Source organism: Strigops habroptila, chromosome 3 (assembly GCF_004027225.2).
Source record: "Strigops habroptila isolate Jane chromosome 3, bStrHab1.2.pri, whole genome shotgun sequence".
NCBI classification, from domain to species: Eukaryota; Metazoa; Chordata; class Aves; order Psittaciformes; family Psittacidae; genus Strigops; species Strigops habroptila.
The window spans coordinates 3,479,976-3,496,371 of NC_044279.2; the positions used below are offsets into that span (position 1 = coordinate 3,479,976).

The 16,396-nt window shown below is 47.3% G+C and overlaps 1 protein-coding gene across 3 annotated transcripts in view; it reads left to right on the plus strand.

Moving 5' to 3' along the window:
* The first annotated feature begins 8,822 nt into the window (after nt 1-8,822).
* Nucleotides 8,823-16,396, plus strand: part of PODXL (podocalyxin like) — a 44,299-nt gene continuing 36,725 nt past the window's right edge. For 2 of the 3 annotated variants that reach the window (XM_030480968.1, XM_030480970.1), the window contains exon 1: nt 8,827-8,943. In XM_030480968.1, the coding sequence (XP_030336828.1) occupies nt 8,907-8,943 (37 nt within the window). In that variant the 5' untranslated portion in view covers nt 8,827-8,906. Of the gene's footprint in view, nt 8,944-16,396 lie in introns of all 3 variants that reach the window. The other variant, XM_030480969.1, reaches the window with a different exon arrangement.

The following is a 16,396-nucleotide window of genomic DNA, read 5'->3' on the forward strand; positions in this document are numbered from 1 at the left end:
AGTGCATGAGAGGTGAGAGTAGTTGAGTGAGGCTGTGCTGTCTGTAGTTCCACTCCGCCTGTATTTGTCACTAGCAAAGAGACAGGGACACAGGAAAGTACAGGTTGATGTACAATGCAGGATCAAAGTGAAGGAGAACAGATCAAAAAGGCACTGTTAACTGTGTTAGTCTTCCTCTCCTGAGCCAGGCTTGGCAGCGGTGTCGGGTACCTGGATGTTCATTGGTGTCATGTGTTTGGAAAACAGAAGTTGTTTCCGGAAGATGATCTATGGGGTGTCCTGGTGCAACTGGTTTTTGAAAGATCTTGCTTGTCACAAAGGGTCTGGTTTCAGCAGAAAGACTCTTGACTACATCAGTATCAGAGTACAATCAGCCCCTATTTTCTCCATTCTCATAGCAAGCTAAACCTCTGGCTATTTACTGTGGTGGATTCTTTTGCAACTAAAGAGCTAGAGATCTTCAAATCTCTTATACTGTAGTGTTAAGTATTTTGGCCATGTGTTGTGATGAAAGCAGGAATTTTCCTGTCTATTCTGTACTTGGCCAGCAGGAAAATGCAGGACTTGTATCTCCATCCATGTCAATCTTTAAATGATGCCACATTCATCTAGGACAGACTTAATTTCTTCTCCTGCCTCAGAAAGACACTGGCCCAGCCAAGAGTCACCAGCTACTGTTAAGATCCATGCCAAGGAGTGAGCCAGCATGTCTTACTGATGCAGTTTAGCTTTGTTGTCCATTAACCATGCCAAATAAAACTGAAACGTGCTGTGATTTGTACTTTTCTTCCTCAGGCTGCAGGGATTTAAGGGGGTTCTTTGTGCAACCGATGTCCTTCTGTAATTCCCATTACTGCTGATGAGAATGACGCATTTCCACTAACTGGATGAATGTCCCTTAAATTAATCTTCACTAAAACATAGGACTAGGGAAATAAAAGGGAGGCGGTGTTTCACTTAGCTTCCAGTTTGGTTTTTGTCTTGTCTTTAAATACAAGAGAGCTCCATATTAAATATATTAAAAGCCAAAACAACTATTAAGCAAGAAGAACAAATGAGTTTATCTGTAAAAAGCTTTGGTTCTTGGAAATAATAACATTTATTACATTTGCTGCATGTTCTTTCTGCAGATCTCAAAACCTTTCCTAAAGCCAGACCAATACTGTCTTATTAAGCTTGTTGAGATGCAGAATGCAATTTACAGCTTGCATTGGGAAACTGAGGCATTGGAAGAGAAAAACACATGTTAAAAACTAAACCACCATCAATATTAGAACTGAGACTTAGGAATGGGGTTCACCTCGTCTGGGTGCAATAAGTGACTGATCTGGCCTAACTCGGCTTCCCACTGAAGAAGTGAATTTCCCTCACAGAAAGCTTATTTCTCCCCTTCGCCTACCGCAAGCAAATGCCAGCGTAAGGATGGGGGTGCTGGGGTGACATAGGATTTACAGCAGCTCTGCCATGCTGATACCCCAGAGAGGAGTTTTGGGGGAGGAAGGAAGCCAGCTTTGGTGATTCATATCTCAGCAATCCACGGTTTGCACCAGACAGAAGGGAAACTGCTCACTAGATGAGCTGGGACCATCATCCCTGTAGTTGACAAAGGAGTAAAGGAGAGAATATGAGTTTTTTGGTGGTACTGAAGGAGGTGGAGGGGTCAACCACTATTATGAGACATAATGACAAATTCCATTTGACCCCCTCTTTACCCTTTATTTTTCCACTATGTCTAAAAAAGCACAATGGAAAGCAGGACATGAAGTGAAATGCTTGCAATCCAGGACAGGACCAGAAAGACAAGCAAACAGGACTTGCCCAAGATTACCTGGTTCAATCCAACCATTAACCCTCCCACCCTGACTCCCAGCTCACTGCAGCACTCAGCAACCCTCACTGTCCCCCATGCAACCCCACGAAGCCCTAACCACATCCTAAACCCACCCTGCTACCAACAGATGCTTCATGGAGGGGGCCCACAAAGCAAAATCACATACAACAAGCTCTCCCCAACCCCATTCCCCAGTCCTCATCCTTAATAATTCAACGAGCTTTGTTATGACAGGGCAATGCAGTTAATGGAGAGTGAAATGGAAGAAGAATGTGTGGAAGTTGCAGCTTTTATCTCTAAAACAAATAGTGAATTCCTCGGGGCGGCTGCAGCCCCAAACAATGATCCAGGCTGCCAGACCTTTGCAGGTTGCCCTGGTAACTCCAAGGCTGTTTCGGGGCAAATCCTTGTCAAAGAGGGATGAGAAGGCGGCAGAGCCTATGGGAAGAGATGCAGAGCTGGTGTTTGGAGAGCGGTGTGCACCCAAGTGGGAGGCACAGAAGATATTTGGGTTGGAGGAACCCAATGCCAAGGGCCAAAGGATCATCTTGGGAAATTCCCACTGAAGCCAGGAGATTGGGAACCCAAGGAGTTCCAGAAGGAAATAATGCTGGTCCATTGTCCAGCAAAAGGGAGCAATCCACCCCAAATCTGTTGTAGGGGTCTTCCACTGGTCCTTTCCAGCCCACAGACCTCTGCAGGAGTCTGGGGGGAGGATGAACAGAAGGGACTTTGGGGCAGAAGTGATACAATTCTCCAGTCACTCTGGGCTTGAAAAAAGAGATATATTGTTCTTCACGGCTTCCTGAGGAGGGGAAGCGGGGAGGGGGGTGCTGAGCAATTCTCCCTGGAATCCAGTGATAGGATGCATGGGAATGGTTCAAAGCTGCACTAGGGGAGGTTCAGATTGGACATGAGTAAGCTTTTCTTTACCAACAGGATGGTCAAACACTGGAACAGGCTTTCTAGAGGGATGGTCGATGCCCCAAGCCTGTCGGTATTTAAAAGGCATTTGGACAATGCCCTTAAGAACATGCTTTAGCTTTTGGTCAGACCTAAATTGATCAGACAGTTGGGCTAGATGATTGTTTTAGGTCCTTTCCAACTGAAATAGCCTATTCTATTCTATTTAGCTGGACCCATGCAGAGTGACAGGTTTCCATCAGTGCCTATTTCTAGCAGTGGAAAATGTGTCTAGCTGCTTGCCTGTCCCTCCTAAAGGGCTGTTTGTTTTTCTTTCCTGCATCCCTCCCTCCTCCCTTTTAACACAAACCATTAGGTGAGCTCTGTATGAAGGACAATGCGAGACAGATGCGATAGGAAACTTTGAGATGTATTTATGAATGCTCCTTAGCCCCAGTGGGGAGAGTTTTGCCTCTCCATGTTGTCCTTTCCAATGCATCTGCCATACAACAGCCATTAATACCCTGTGCTGTAGCTCCATGTCTCTCTGGGAGTGTGCTTCTTGCCATGATGACATCTCCACTTGCCATGAAGACATTTCCATTACGTGAGATGCATCCAGGCACCTATGTCTAATCCATCCCAGCCCCATCCTAGTCTAACCAGGGCTGCTGCACAGCCTGCAGAACAGAGAAAGGCAACTATTAGAATGGAGCTCATCAAAGCTGTTTCTTTTCCAGCATAAAGACTCAGTGATGCTCAGACAGGACTTCAAAATGCAGAGGGGGCCCTGCCCTGGGAGGTGGATGTGTTTGATATCTTTGTGCAGAGCTCACTGAAGAGTTTGGAAAGGATTTAAGGAGGAGGCAGCTATGTGATCTGGTGTGCAACACAGGCTTCTGCTAACATTAGGTTGGTTCTTCAGCCATCTGAAAGCAGCTCTTCTCTGTGCACTGTATATGGGGCTCAGCCCCAGATTTGGGTACCTAAGAAAACCTTCTACAGCCACCATAGGTGGTTTGAAACATCCCTCTTGGGCTGGTGGATGTGATATGGGACGTGTGGGACAGTGCTATACAAAAAAGCTGTGGACAGGCTGGAGAGGGTCCAGAGAAGGGCCATAAAGATGATCCAAGAACTGGGAAGCTGCATGAGGAAAGGCTGAGAGAACTGGGACTGTTCAGCCTGGAGAAAAGAAGGCTCAGGGGAGACCTTATCCCCATGTGCCAGTATTTAAAGGGTGGCTACAAAGAAAATGGAGACTCCATTTTGACAAGGAATCGCATGGAAAAGATGAGGGGTGATAGGCACAAGTTACTCCTGGGGAAATTCCAGCTGGACAGAAGAGGAAAACTGTTCCCTATGAGAACAATCAGCTACTGGAATAATCCCCCAGGGAAGTGGTGGATTCCCCAGTGTTGGACACTGTTAAAATTCAGCTGGACAGGGTGCTGGGACATCTAGTCTAGGCCATTCTTTGCCTAGAAAGGTTGGACCAGATGACCCTTGAGGTCCCTTCCAACCTGGGATTCTATGATTTTATGGTTCCTGATCCCAAGGCAAGCTGCATTTCAGTTCTTCCCGCTGGGTCAGTTCCAGGCTAAAAACCAGTCCCTCTCATGACACTTGCAATGCCCATCTTCTGAAATATCAGGCAATTGCCTCCATTCCCCATCCTGTGTACACCACAAAGGTTTTCACTGTATTTTTTCTCACAAACAGCCGCTTTTCCTCACTTTAGATCTAGCGTAAGCTTCGCTCCATCAGCGGTCCCATTTCTTTGAGGCTGCCTGTCAGGCAGACATCTGACCATGAGACATCAAAAATAGGTATTTTTGACTCTTGCTGAAGGAAGGCTAGGTTGGAAAGTGTTTTATGCTTTTCTTCCTGAAATAACCACTGGTGATCTCCACCCCAGGAGCCCATGTACTATTGTTCACAGTTACACCAGAAATATCAGCCCCATGCGTCTTCCCATCTTAACGCCAAACTTGAATTCCAAAGGTTATTACTTTGTACAAGGAAGATGGGTGATGACATCCAATAAAAGCGAATTCCTGGCAAGTTAAAAGGTCCTAAGCTGGATCTCAGCCAGAGGATTTTCATGCTGCGTAGGTTTTCCTCAGTCATTCTCTGTGCAAAGAGGTAAATACTGCAAGGGTGTGTGGAGACATCAGTCAAATGTTATGGCGAATCTGAACACAGCTGAGAAGGAATTACACAGCACAGAGAAGAGAAAACTTTCTTTGGGAATTTATCCCAGTGCTGTGAGGCGCAAGATCACCTCCTGCTTTATGTTTGCTTCTCCTTAGTCCAGTTTACTTCTAAATTGCAAAAGAAGTGGGATTTCCATAGCATTTGGGAAACCATGAAAGCATATTAGGGTTTCCCCAACAAAGAAACCTTGTGTCATGTGAAGTCTTCCTCCTCCTGAGGCAGTTTCATCACAGATGACTTGCATACCTTAAAACCACTGGCTCCTTGTCCTGCTCTTTCACAATCTTGGATAAATATTTAGCTGGAACACAAGGAACCAGGTATATGTGAATCACTATCACGTCAATATCAAGATCATAGACTGACTTAAGACCATGAGTTTTGTAACAATAATAATCGTCATCATCATCATAGTAATGACTTTAAGAGTAAATTCTTCTCTTTTTTTTCTCATTTCTCAGGGAGGTGTGCAGACCATTCCCCAAAGGGTTTCTCTGCACTTCTAAACATGCCTTTTCATGCTTGGAATTGAAAGCCAAAGGCTTTACTTAATTTCCTGACCCTGTGATGCTGGTATTTAGGAAAACCTTTGGAGCTGGGACACTTGTGATAAAGCTCCCAGTTAGCAATGCTGAGTATTTTTGGGTGTAAAAGACTGTTCACCTCTTCCTATGAAACACTTTTTGACACCCCTATAAGCACAGTTTCCTAAGTTAAGGGAAAGGGCTTTTTCTGACCTTCCACCCCAGCGGATGGTTAGGCATTAGAGCGGGATATGCTTCAACAGACATCCAGATTTTGAAGCAGTCATGCTAATATCCCTTTCTTTTTTTCCTGCAGCTGCTCATGACTCATAGTCTTGATCTAACACCCTCTTAGCAATTATCCCCTTTGCAGCAGAGACAAGAGGCAGATTCTGAGCCGACACAAGCAGGCAAAGCAGCAGAAAATAATGCAAGTCGTTTCTGCTAACCCTTTGGAAAAGGAGGTTTAGCACCACAGAATCATAGAATCAACATATCAACTAGGTTGGAAAAGACCTGGCAGTGTTCAAGACCAGATTGGACAGGGCTTGGAGCAACCTGGTTTAGTGGAAGGTGTCCCTGTCTGTGGCAGGGGGTTGGAACTGGATGAGCTTTAAGGTCCCTTCCAACCAAACTGTTTTGTGACTCTGTGACCCTTAAGATCATCACCATGTTTCTGGATGAATCGGTTTTCCTAAGAAGCGGAGATTGTGCTGTTATTTTAGCCACCATGGCAATTGCCAGCAGCCAAGGCTCACAAAAAGGGAGGAGCTGCAGTCAGAAAGGAGGTTGGAGACCCTCTGGATACAGCCCTGCTAAGTGAGAAGCAATACCCAGCACAGACGGCAGAGCCGTTATGATGCCAGTATCCAATGATAACCACAGAACCCCCTAAGGAAGCTTTCTGCACAGCATCCTCCCTCTCCTGCGGTGGCTGCGGTCTCCTCCTCTTCTCTTAAGGCAAAAGGAGGTCCAACACACATGCTGAGAGCATCCCTGCTGAGAACTGAAAAATTCCCTGCGTCAGTGGCAGGGTGCCTGTTCTGATAACTTAAAAGAAAACCTAAAGCCCAGATCAACCATCTAAAAAGACTTCAGGCATCAAATGCTCAGATTCTCTCTTCCCTGCACAAGGCAAAAGGACCAGCACAGCCCAGACCTGCTGAGGGGACCAGCCAGATGAATTTGTTCTCCTCCTAACTCTCAATACAATCATTGCAGTGTAAAACCAAAAGCCATTGAAGCCAGCCTGATTTTTGAGTGGATTTCAGGCCATTCTGTTTCCCAAAGATCTATCTTAGTTGCTGTCGAGGGAGCTCTGCTTCTGTCTGGTTTTGCCACAGCCCTCACCAACATGAAGACCCAACACACCTCAGGGAGGCCCAGTTTCCCAGGCATTGTTACCCCACAGCAACATGCCATGGGTTATTCTTGCAGTGTATTATGAGTGCTGGTGCAATAAACAGAGCATCACTTCCCTCCTCTCCATCCCAGGGACACCGTTATACTGATGCAGCTCAGGTTTTTCCCTAGGCTGTCTTGACTTGGCAGTTAACACCGAAATATGCTGATTGGGAGAGAGTGTGTGTGTGTGTAGGGGGGGAAATGTGATCTGTTATTAAAAACACTGCACAGAGATAGAAAGAACTGCCTCTCTGATGCTGGCAAGATTAATAATGTGCATCAACACATTCATTCATTTATCTCAACTCGAGTTTCATGGCTTTTAGGTAGTGTGTAATGCAGAGTCATCGCAAGAGGAGGTGAAGCTGGGCTGAGGGACATGAAGAGTCTCATTGCACTGACCCAGAAGCTAAAATCAGGACAAGAAGCCTTTGCTGGGGACAACATGCAAAGCAAGGGCTGAGCGAGCTAACCCAAGCTTCCGACCAAGTCTCCTCAAGGTGACCTTGCAACAAGAACCCAGTCCATCTTTTGACTGAAGGCATCAAGAAAACCACATTTGAACAGTTCTTTTTGGAGTGAAGGGTAATTTTACCACCCCTGGGGCCAGGCTGGTTCATGGTTTAGCTGGTGCAAGGAGGAGGATTCAATGCAAAGCCCTGAGCTTATTTTTAGTCCCCTCCTAGCTGCAGTGAGCGCTCCTCGCCTGAACACAGATAAAGAACTTCCAGCACCCTTCCCTCTTGCCACAAAGAATGCAAGGATTTGAGGATAATCTTGTCCTTTTAGTCTTTTGGGCATGTTGTTTCCTTTGAGGCATTCCCAAACTTTTCCTAGCAAACATCTTATGTATAAGATATACATAAGATATACATGCAAATGTATATTAATGCATTTAAATGGTGTTTGAAACCAGGGTGAGAATCACAAATCAAAAATCCCAAATTTCCTCCATGCTGGTGGGGATCCCAAACTGATCCCCAAGTGCCCACAAACCTGAAAATCCCAAATCCTTACTCATGTGGGTGGGAATATGAAATCAACTGACAAACCCCCATCTAGATGATAACTCCCAATCTCTCCCAAGTCTCCACTCTGATTGAAACCCCAAATCCCCCCACATGTAGGTGAGAATCCCAACTGCCCCCAAACCCTCATCCCGATGGAAATCCAAAATCCACCCCAACTCCAATGAAACTCCCAAATCCACCCTCCCATTCCAGGGGAGGAATTCCATGGGGGAATCCGACACCCCAACAAAACCCCCAAATCCCCCCAAACCTCCTACCCTGATGAAAACCCCAGATTCCCCTCCCATCCAGGCATGAGTCCCAAATCCCCCCCAAGCCCCCATCCCAAAAAAAACCCTAAATCCCCACACACACTTCAGAACCCCACACCCCCCAAATCCGCATCCCAATGATCATCCCAAGTCCCCACACACAGTTAAGAACCCCAAATCTCCCTTAAGCCCCCATCTTGATGAACATCCCAAATCCCTCCCAAATCCCACATCCCAACGAAACCCCCAAATCCTCCCAAACCTCCTACCCCAATGAACACCCTAAATCTGCCCCATCCAGGCAGGAGTCCCAAATCCTCCCGAATCCCTCACCCCAACAAACCCCCTAAATCCCCCCTTTCAAGTAAGAACTCCAAATCTCCCCACAAGTCCCTTCTCAACGAAATCCCCGAATCCCCACAAACCCCCATCCAAATGAAACCCCTAAATGCCCCCCCCCCCCATAAACTTGAGAACCCCAAATACCCCCCAAGCCCCCATCCCATGAGGGATGCGGGTGCCCCTGTCCTGGGTTCGGTGCCCCCCCCCCCCCCCTCAGCCTTGCTCCATCTCCCCCCTTCTCCCGGGGGGCGGAGGCTGGGGCGGGCCGGGGCCGCGTTGTCCCTCCCCCGGCGGCGGGAGAAGGCGGGCTGGGGGGGGGGGGGCCGGGGCCGGGGGAGGGCAGAGGCCGCCCGCCCCGCCGGGATTGCGCCGGGAGCCGCGGTGGGAACGGCACCGAGGCACGATGCGGGCACCGCTGCTGCTGCCGCTACTGCTGCTCGGTAAGTGCCCCCAGGAACTCCCTCCAGCATCCCTCTCCTCTTCTCCTTCTCCTCTTTTCCCCTTTACTCCTGGGCTAGTTGGAAGCAAACGGGGTAGAAAGGAGGAAAATCCATTCAGTGCACACCCGCTTTGTGAATTCAGGCTTATTTACCTTCTTATTTACAAACTAAGCACATCGAACCGTCCGCGGCAGCTCAACTTGAGGCTCAAGAGCCGCAGTGCTTGTTTCTTTATGCAGCGGTATGAGCTAAACATGCCGCTTCTTCGCTCCTTCATCCGGCTTCACAAAGCCCCTGGGCAGGGGTTTGGGCTGTTGGGAGACCGATGTGCAAAGTGCAGAGCCTCACACTCATCTTTTGGGGTCCCATGGAGCAAGGGGGGGACCTTCGGTTGGGTTTGGTGCGACTGCTTTTATATGGTCCAGCGTGCCAAGTGCTGTGTGTATTGAATGTGAGCTCTGGTAGCGTGGGAAAAGAGGGGGGAAAAGCTGGTGGGAAACAGCAATTCCCTGGTGGAAGTTGATAGTAGAGTTGGAAGAAGGATAAACTTCTGGACACCCTTCGATGTGGGGCAAATGGGGACCCGTGCAGGATGCATCATGCCAGGGAGGTTTGAGAGTGGGATTGGAAGTAGTGTCTGGAGTCCTCTGATAGTGCTGGGGTTAAGGGAGCTGCAGGTGATGGAGTGTCTTGTTCGTTGGTGGGGTGTTTCGTTGGGGAGATGACTATAAACCATGCCAAAAAGGAGTGGGGAAAGGGAATGCAGTGATTATTTCCAGAGTGAATAAAGGTAGGGAGGAGCAGGGTATTTCTTTTCTGTATTCGGGGAAGATGAGGGAGGGGGGAAATAGAGAATAAAATAGAATGGAATAAAATAAGATGGAGTAAAATAGGATCTATGATTCTATGGAGTAAAATAGGATGGAGTAAAATAGAATGAAATAGAATAGGATGAAATAAAGTAAGATGGAACAAAATGAGGTGGCATAGAATAGTATGGAATACAGTGGAGTGGGATAAAATTGAAGTGAACTGAATAGGATGGAATAAAATAAAATAAAATAAATAAAATAAAATAAAGAAGGTGAAATCTTGCCCCGGGTCTCATCTCCCAGCAGAGCCTCTGCTGAGCTGAACGTGCTTTTATTCAAGGTAAAGAAAAGCTGGGGGATGCTCCGGAGGTAAAAGCACAACCGGAGGCAGGGCCCTGAGGTTTAACTATGGGGCAATTCACAGAGCTTGGCTGGAATCACTGCCTGCCTGGTTTGTTCCTGCTCCTCTGACGCCAGGGCTTGGTGGAAGAGCAGGTGAGAAGCGCCCATCTCTCCATGGTGCCAACGTGGGCTTTAGAAGAGAAGGTTTCTCTTCCTACTAAAACTTAGGAAGCCTCAACCTCATTAGTGTTGGCATAAAGTAGGGGCTGTTAATGCAATTTTTCTTGTGCTGGCCAGAATTTAGCTGAGTTTAGCTGAGTTTGCCTTCTCGGAAGGTTTTGTTCTGGTCTTCAAAATAGGCTGGAATTGGTTCAAAACAGGCTTTTAGCAGGAGGGTAGTGGTGGGACCTGTTTCTGTAGCTCTCTCAAGTGATCCTATTACATTTTTCGTGGAAATTATTGTATTAAATCCTTTGAAACTGTGTTTTCTGCCATGTGTTGCTGCTCTGAAGTTTCAAAACAAGCTCCTTAGAGGCGCTTTTTGCTCCCTGGGTATTGGCAACAGGATTTTCTTCCTTAGGGACCAAAATAGGCATCCCTCTTTGCTGGGTGTTAGGGCTTGTAGTCCAGCAGTGCTTAACTGTAAGGCTGGTATCTGCTGCAGTCATCTGAGCTACTCAAAGCCTAAAATTCACCTGCTAAAATGGGGAGAAGTTGGGTTTGTAAGTGAAACTGTAAGATTTTGGGTATCTTAATAGTAATTGGGATGGAGCCCATATGATTTGCACTGTTTAAATTGGATTGTTGGGGGTTCAGAGCGTGGGTTTGGGTGTCATGAGGCAGAAGGCGACAACAGAGCAGACTCAGCCCAAGGCTGCTGAAGTTTGTAAAAGCAGGTATTTGAGGTACAGCTACTTCACTAGAAACACCAGCTCCCACGTTTGTATCTGCAGAGGTTCCCCCTTTTTATTTCCCTGCTGTAAATTAGAATGAGATCGGGCTCAGAGAAGGCACAGCCAACGTGTACAAGAGGCAGCAAACCTGACGTAGGGCAAACAACATCTTTAAATGCATCCATTACAGCATGTTCACAGGACGTTTGATTCTATTTATTCTTTCCCCATACATCATCTTCTATCCCACAGGGGGTATTGTGGCAAAATTGCATCAGGAAGAGAAAAACGATTCCTTTTATTCTCTGAGGATTAAAAAGAGCCACAGCTCCAACCTGTCCTGGGGGCAGAAAAAGGCAGGATGGGGGTTTAACCAGAGCTCAACCCTTTGCCCAGCTCAAAGCAAACAGATTGATGGGTTTTAAATCCTTGTTGCCAAAACACTCCTTTTCATTCCCAAAGCTGTGCTGGCTCCGGGGTACTGGGAGTTGTGTTTGTCCAAGACGTGCTGTCAAAGATGTGCATTTTTAAAACCCGTTTTATCCACTGAATACAAATCTTGACAGGGCAGGGAAGGGCAATTGGGGCCATGCCTACAGGAGGAGAAAAACCGTTGTTAACCAGAAGGTTTTAAAATCAGCACCGAAGCAGAGCATATCTTCTTATGGATTTGCTGTTGGAGGAACTTTGATAAGGCTTTTGCAACCTTTTTGTGAGCTGTTTTAGCAGTGCAGTGCTTTGATTTTCCCCAGTGGCGAAGTAGACACAGTAACCGTACCCCGAGGTCTGTTTAGGAGGCTTAATTAAAGAATTGTTTGTAAAGCACTTGAAGATCCTGGGATGAAAGGAGCTGGAACCATGCAACACACTGATTTAATTCCAGAGAGTTGCTTTAAAAGCTTAGGAGGAGGAGGATGGTGATCATTCATGTTGCCGGTGACGGGAGACTGGCTGGAAATACCTGCTCTCAGCATTTGCAGGGAGGCTGGGGTTATACTTGAGTTATTATTTACTCTGTACATCATGCATTTTCTCTCCCCATCTGCACCCTCTGAAAGACCTAAGCCTGTTGACACAAGTTTTGGGGTGTTTTGGGGCTCAGGCCATGGGGACTGATGGAGGTTTATTCTAGCCAGTGAGGATCCCTCAGGCTGGGCAATAGCCTCTGTGTTATTCTGGGTGTTATATCACTATATGAGAGCAGAGAGGAGCTGTTGGGGTTTACATGCAGGACCACATCCATCCCACCTGCTCATGCCTTTGCCCTGTCTCTAAGGAACCACTGCAGCACCCAGAGCCATGGGATGCTCTGCGGGGCCAGGGAAGATGGGGTGAGCAGGGCTTCATCCTTACAGAGCGATTCTCTGGGGAGCTGAGATCCTGCCACAGAATCCCAGATGGATTTGGGTTGGAAGAGACCTAAAGCTCATCCAGTTCCAATCCCCTGCCACGGGCAGGGACACCTTCCACTAGAGCAGGTTGCTCCAAGCCCCTGTGTCCAACCTGGCCTTGAACACTGCCAGGGATGGGGCAGCCACAGCTTCTCTGGGAAAAGTCTGTGCCAGCGCCTCAGCACCCTCACAGGGAAGAACTTCTTCCTAATATGTAACCTAAATCTACCTTCTTCCATAACATCCAGCTGAGCTGCTCTGTGCTAGTAAATCCCCAAACCCAGGGGCATTCGGTAACTACATCTCTGGGTGATCCAAGCAACGTAGTGAACAACGCACCCGTGGGTGCACAAAAATTCCTCCTTCCCAGCTGCTGAGCTGACGGGGAACAACACATAGGCAGAAGCGTGCAGCTTGAGCATCCACCTCACCTGCAGTCTTGCTCCCAGCACACTGCGTGACCCACAGCCAACCTCAATGTCATGAGAGGGTTTGCCCTTTGCAGGAATCCGGGTGGCCCGGTTTGGTCCATTCCCCGTGTGCAGGCATGTGAGATCTCACAAACCGTCCGAAGCCTTTCCACATACTTCTGCCAACTTCCTTCTTGAAAGCCTGTTTACGTGCACAGCTTCTCCCATAACTGGCCAATCTCCACCTAAGGATGTTGTTCCGGAATTCTTGCAATGCCTGCCCTTTCCTTCACAGGGAGCTCACCAAACCTTACCCTTTTTTTACTTCTAAACCATGCAGTCATCTGGCATTTGTTGTTCTCCAGCTACCTGGCCTCAGTTCACCACAAACCCCAGTGCTTTGGTGATAGTCCACATTGCAGAGAGTTGTGGTGTTCGGTTTGCCAAGCAAATTCACTCTTCAACCCATTCCCGCTTGTCCTATCACTACAATCCCTGATGAAGAGACTTGTAGCTTGTGAGACAACCAGGCTTGAGACTCCTTCTGCACAGAGGTCTTCCAGGTCCTACTGCTCAGTGGGGTTTGGGAATGTACGACCCATCTCCCCCTAAATCTTTTCCATGTACCACTGGGGCTTAAGCTAAAAAAAACCTCATCTTTTTCCCCAAACTTCCTGGTGTGAGGTGCTTTCTCCTGTTGCTTCTTTGTTCTTTGGAAGGGCTGGGGACAGTTCATCTGAGCTTTGTCAGGTTTCAACAGCTCTAATTGCATGTTCGTGTGTTGCAGGCTGGGCTGAATCCTTGTGGTGTTTTACTCAGGAGGCCCTTGAGGAATATGTAGTTCCAGTTAAAACAGAGTGGAGGCAGGAGGGATGTGCTCTGCCCATGCCACAGCTCCGGTTTCAAGGTGTCTAAGCACTGGGATTAGCTTTTACCTGAAAATATGTTACTTTTGAGCTAAACAGCCCTGTTCAAAAATGTAGACAGCTGGGCATAAAAGATGATCTTCCTTGTTACTGTGCAAAAATCATATATGATATGATATGAACCAAACAGCTAAAATGCTGTTTAAAGGACTGTCTGTGCCACAGTTTCTCTCTCTATTTTGCATGTGTTTGCTTAGACTGTGTGCTGTTTGAGGGAGAGACCATGTGGTGAGTGTCTAGGGATGGGGAGATGCTCTCAGTTGGGATCTCCAGGGCTTCTGCAGTGCAAATAGCATCAACAAAGGCTTGGTGAACAAGAGGCTGCAATGCAACAACAGCTTTCCATGGCCAGAAGCAACCTCACAGTGCTGCAAGGGGAGAAGTTACAAGCCACATTTAGAGGGCTTTTAACATAACACCTAGGAAGTTTGGAGTTGGGCCCTCTGCTGTGATTCAGGAGGAGCTGCTGACTGCACTGCTGCTTTCTACCCCTTTATAAAGTGAGCACATGGGGCCATGCTGATGCAGTGGTAGTTTTCTTCTAGCTACACTTCCAGGTGATGGGTATCAGTATCCTCATCTCCTTCCACCACCAGGGGAGAAGGTTTGATAGAAATAGAACAGTTTGGGCTGGAAGGAACCTTCAAAGGTCATCCAGTTCCAACCTCCTGCAATGAGCAGGGACATTTTGAACTAGATCAGGTTGCCCAAAACCACATCCAGCTTGGCCGTGAATGTCTCCAAGTTTCTTAGGAAGTGATTTAGCCTGCTTCACCTTAGCTGCTGGCTTTGAATTGCAAATAGTGCTAGAAATAGTGAGTGCCTGGGGGAGTCGTGGAAAGTGCCAGTAGTAGCATTACTGCCTTCTGGGCAAAGCTCTGTGGTGGGTTATTTGGGGTGACCTTCTTGGGGGTTGTATGCACATACTCACTTGAGTTGAGCCTTACTGTGCCCCAGAGTCAGCCTTCAGTACTGAATATTGCTGAAAGCTATTGGGAACCAGAAAATACCAGGATGTCCCATCAACCCTAAAGAAATGAAAACCCTCTCTCCTTCAAGAGATGGAGTAAAGCTGCTCCAAACCCCAAAGGCACCAATATCTTCCATTGACCATTTCTTTATTGGGTCCCAACTTTTCTTGCTGAAGTTTTCCTCATCACTAACTGTGGCAGCTTTGCAAATCTTTGCATCTTTGCAGCACGCTCTGCTCTGCATGTTGCAGGCACCTTTTCTGTCCCACAGATAACGGACGTCCCATGGCTTGCCTGGCTGCAGGCCAGCACCACGCAGCAGATGCCGGTGACAGTTTGGTGACAAAGTATTGCAAGGAGACAGGAAGAATGCAAATGACTCATTAAAATTAACTCAGAGCAATGTCTCAATGCCCAGCATAGAGCACAAGGGGTAACGAAGGGGAAGGAGCCTTATCTGTGTTGCCCAGAGAAGCTGTGGCTGCCCCATCCCTGGCAGTGTTCAAGGCCAGGTTGGACACAGGGGCTTGGAGCAACCTGCTCTAGTGGAAGGTGTCCCTCCCCGTGACAGGGGGTTGGAACTGGATGAGCTTTAAGGTCCTTTCCAACACAAACCATTCAATGATTCTATGATTTATCTGGGGCTATTGGAATTCAGCTTCTTTTAGATATGTATCTGCAATAAACCAGCTGCAGGAGGGCAACATGCCAGTTGAGATTTGGCTTCCAATGTCCAAGGTCCTGCATCTCGGCATAGTGCTGGGGCTGGGTGGCAGCAGAAAGGGAATGGGCCCCGGTTTGGGCAAGCTGGAATGAGCTGCCTTGCAGAGAAAGGGAAAATTGGGAGCCCTGGTGTTAGGACTCTTGCTGTTGCTCTTCTACAGTTGTGGGCAAGTTGCTTTTTGCTCCTACTGAAGGACCCAAGGTAATGTCATGTAGGTTCAGATACTTAACCAAGTTGTTTGAGGTTGGAGCTGAGTCGTCCTTGAATGCACTTGCTGTCAGTAGCGAGAGAAATGGGCAGCTTCTGAAGGCAATTCAAATGCGTTTTGGGATGACTCGGCCCCTAGAGATGCTTGTCTCCATATATGCTACCCAACAGGGTCTAATGTTACACCAGAAATACCCAGGATCTGCCCCTGGATGCCCTTATGTTGCATAACAATATCTATATTTGCTTTAAAAGGTCAAAAAGATTTGGTTTTCAGGATCTGGAAGAACTTCTTGGTGGTGGGTCAGGAGTGCACCCTAAAGGCTGCAAAATGGAAAGACAGATAAGAAGAACACAGTCTTTGGGTTTAAAAACCAAGCCTGTGTTTGAAGCCAGGTACAGGACAGATGCCTTAGAAAAGGGCAGACAGGATCTGCATTAAAACCTCCTCCAAAATGGAAAAAGGTAATTTTTTATTTCTGAGTTAGTCCCATTTTAGATGCTGCTTTGAGGTCTGGCTCATATTCTTAGCATCCTTAATAAAAATTGGATTAATCCAGCGGCTTTTCCTCTGTCTTACAAGCGCTCTGTGCAGGGAGCTTTGGTCTTATGCCACATGGCTCATGAGACTGGTGAAAGGGAGGAGGAAGGTCATTTTCCAGGGGAAGAATATTGCCTTAGTTGTTAGTGGCAAAGGCTGAATTTTTCTCTCTCAGCTTAAATTGATTTTAGTAAATGTAACTGGAGGAGGAGGTAAGAATTGGCTTAGAGTTAAGC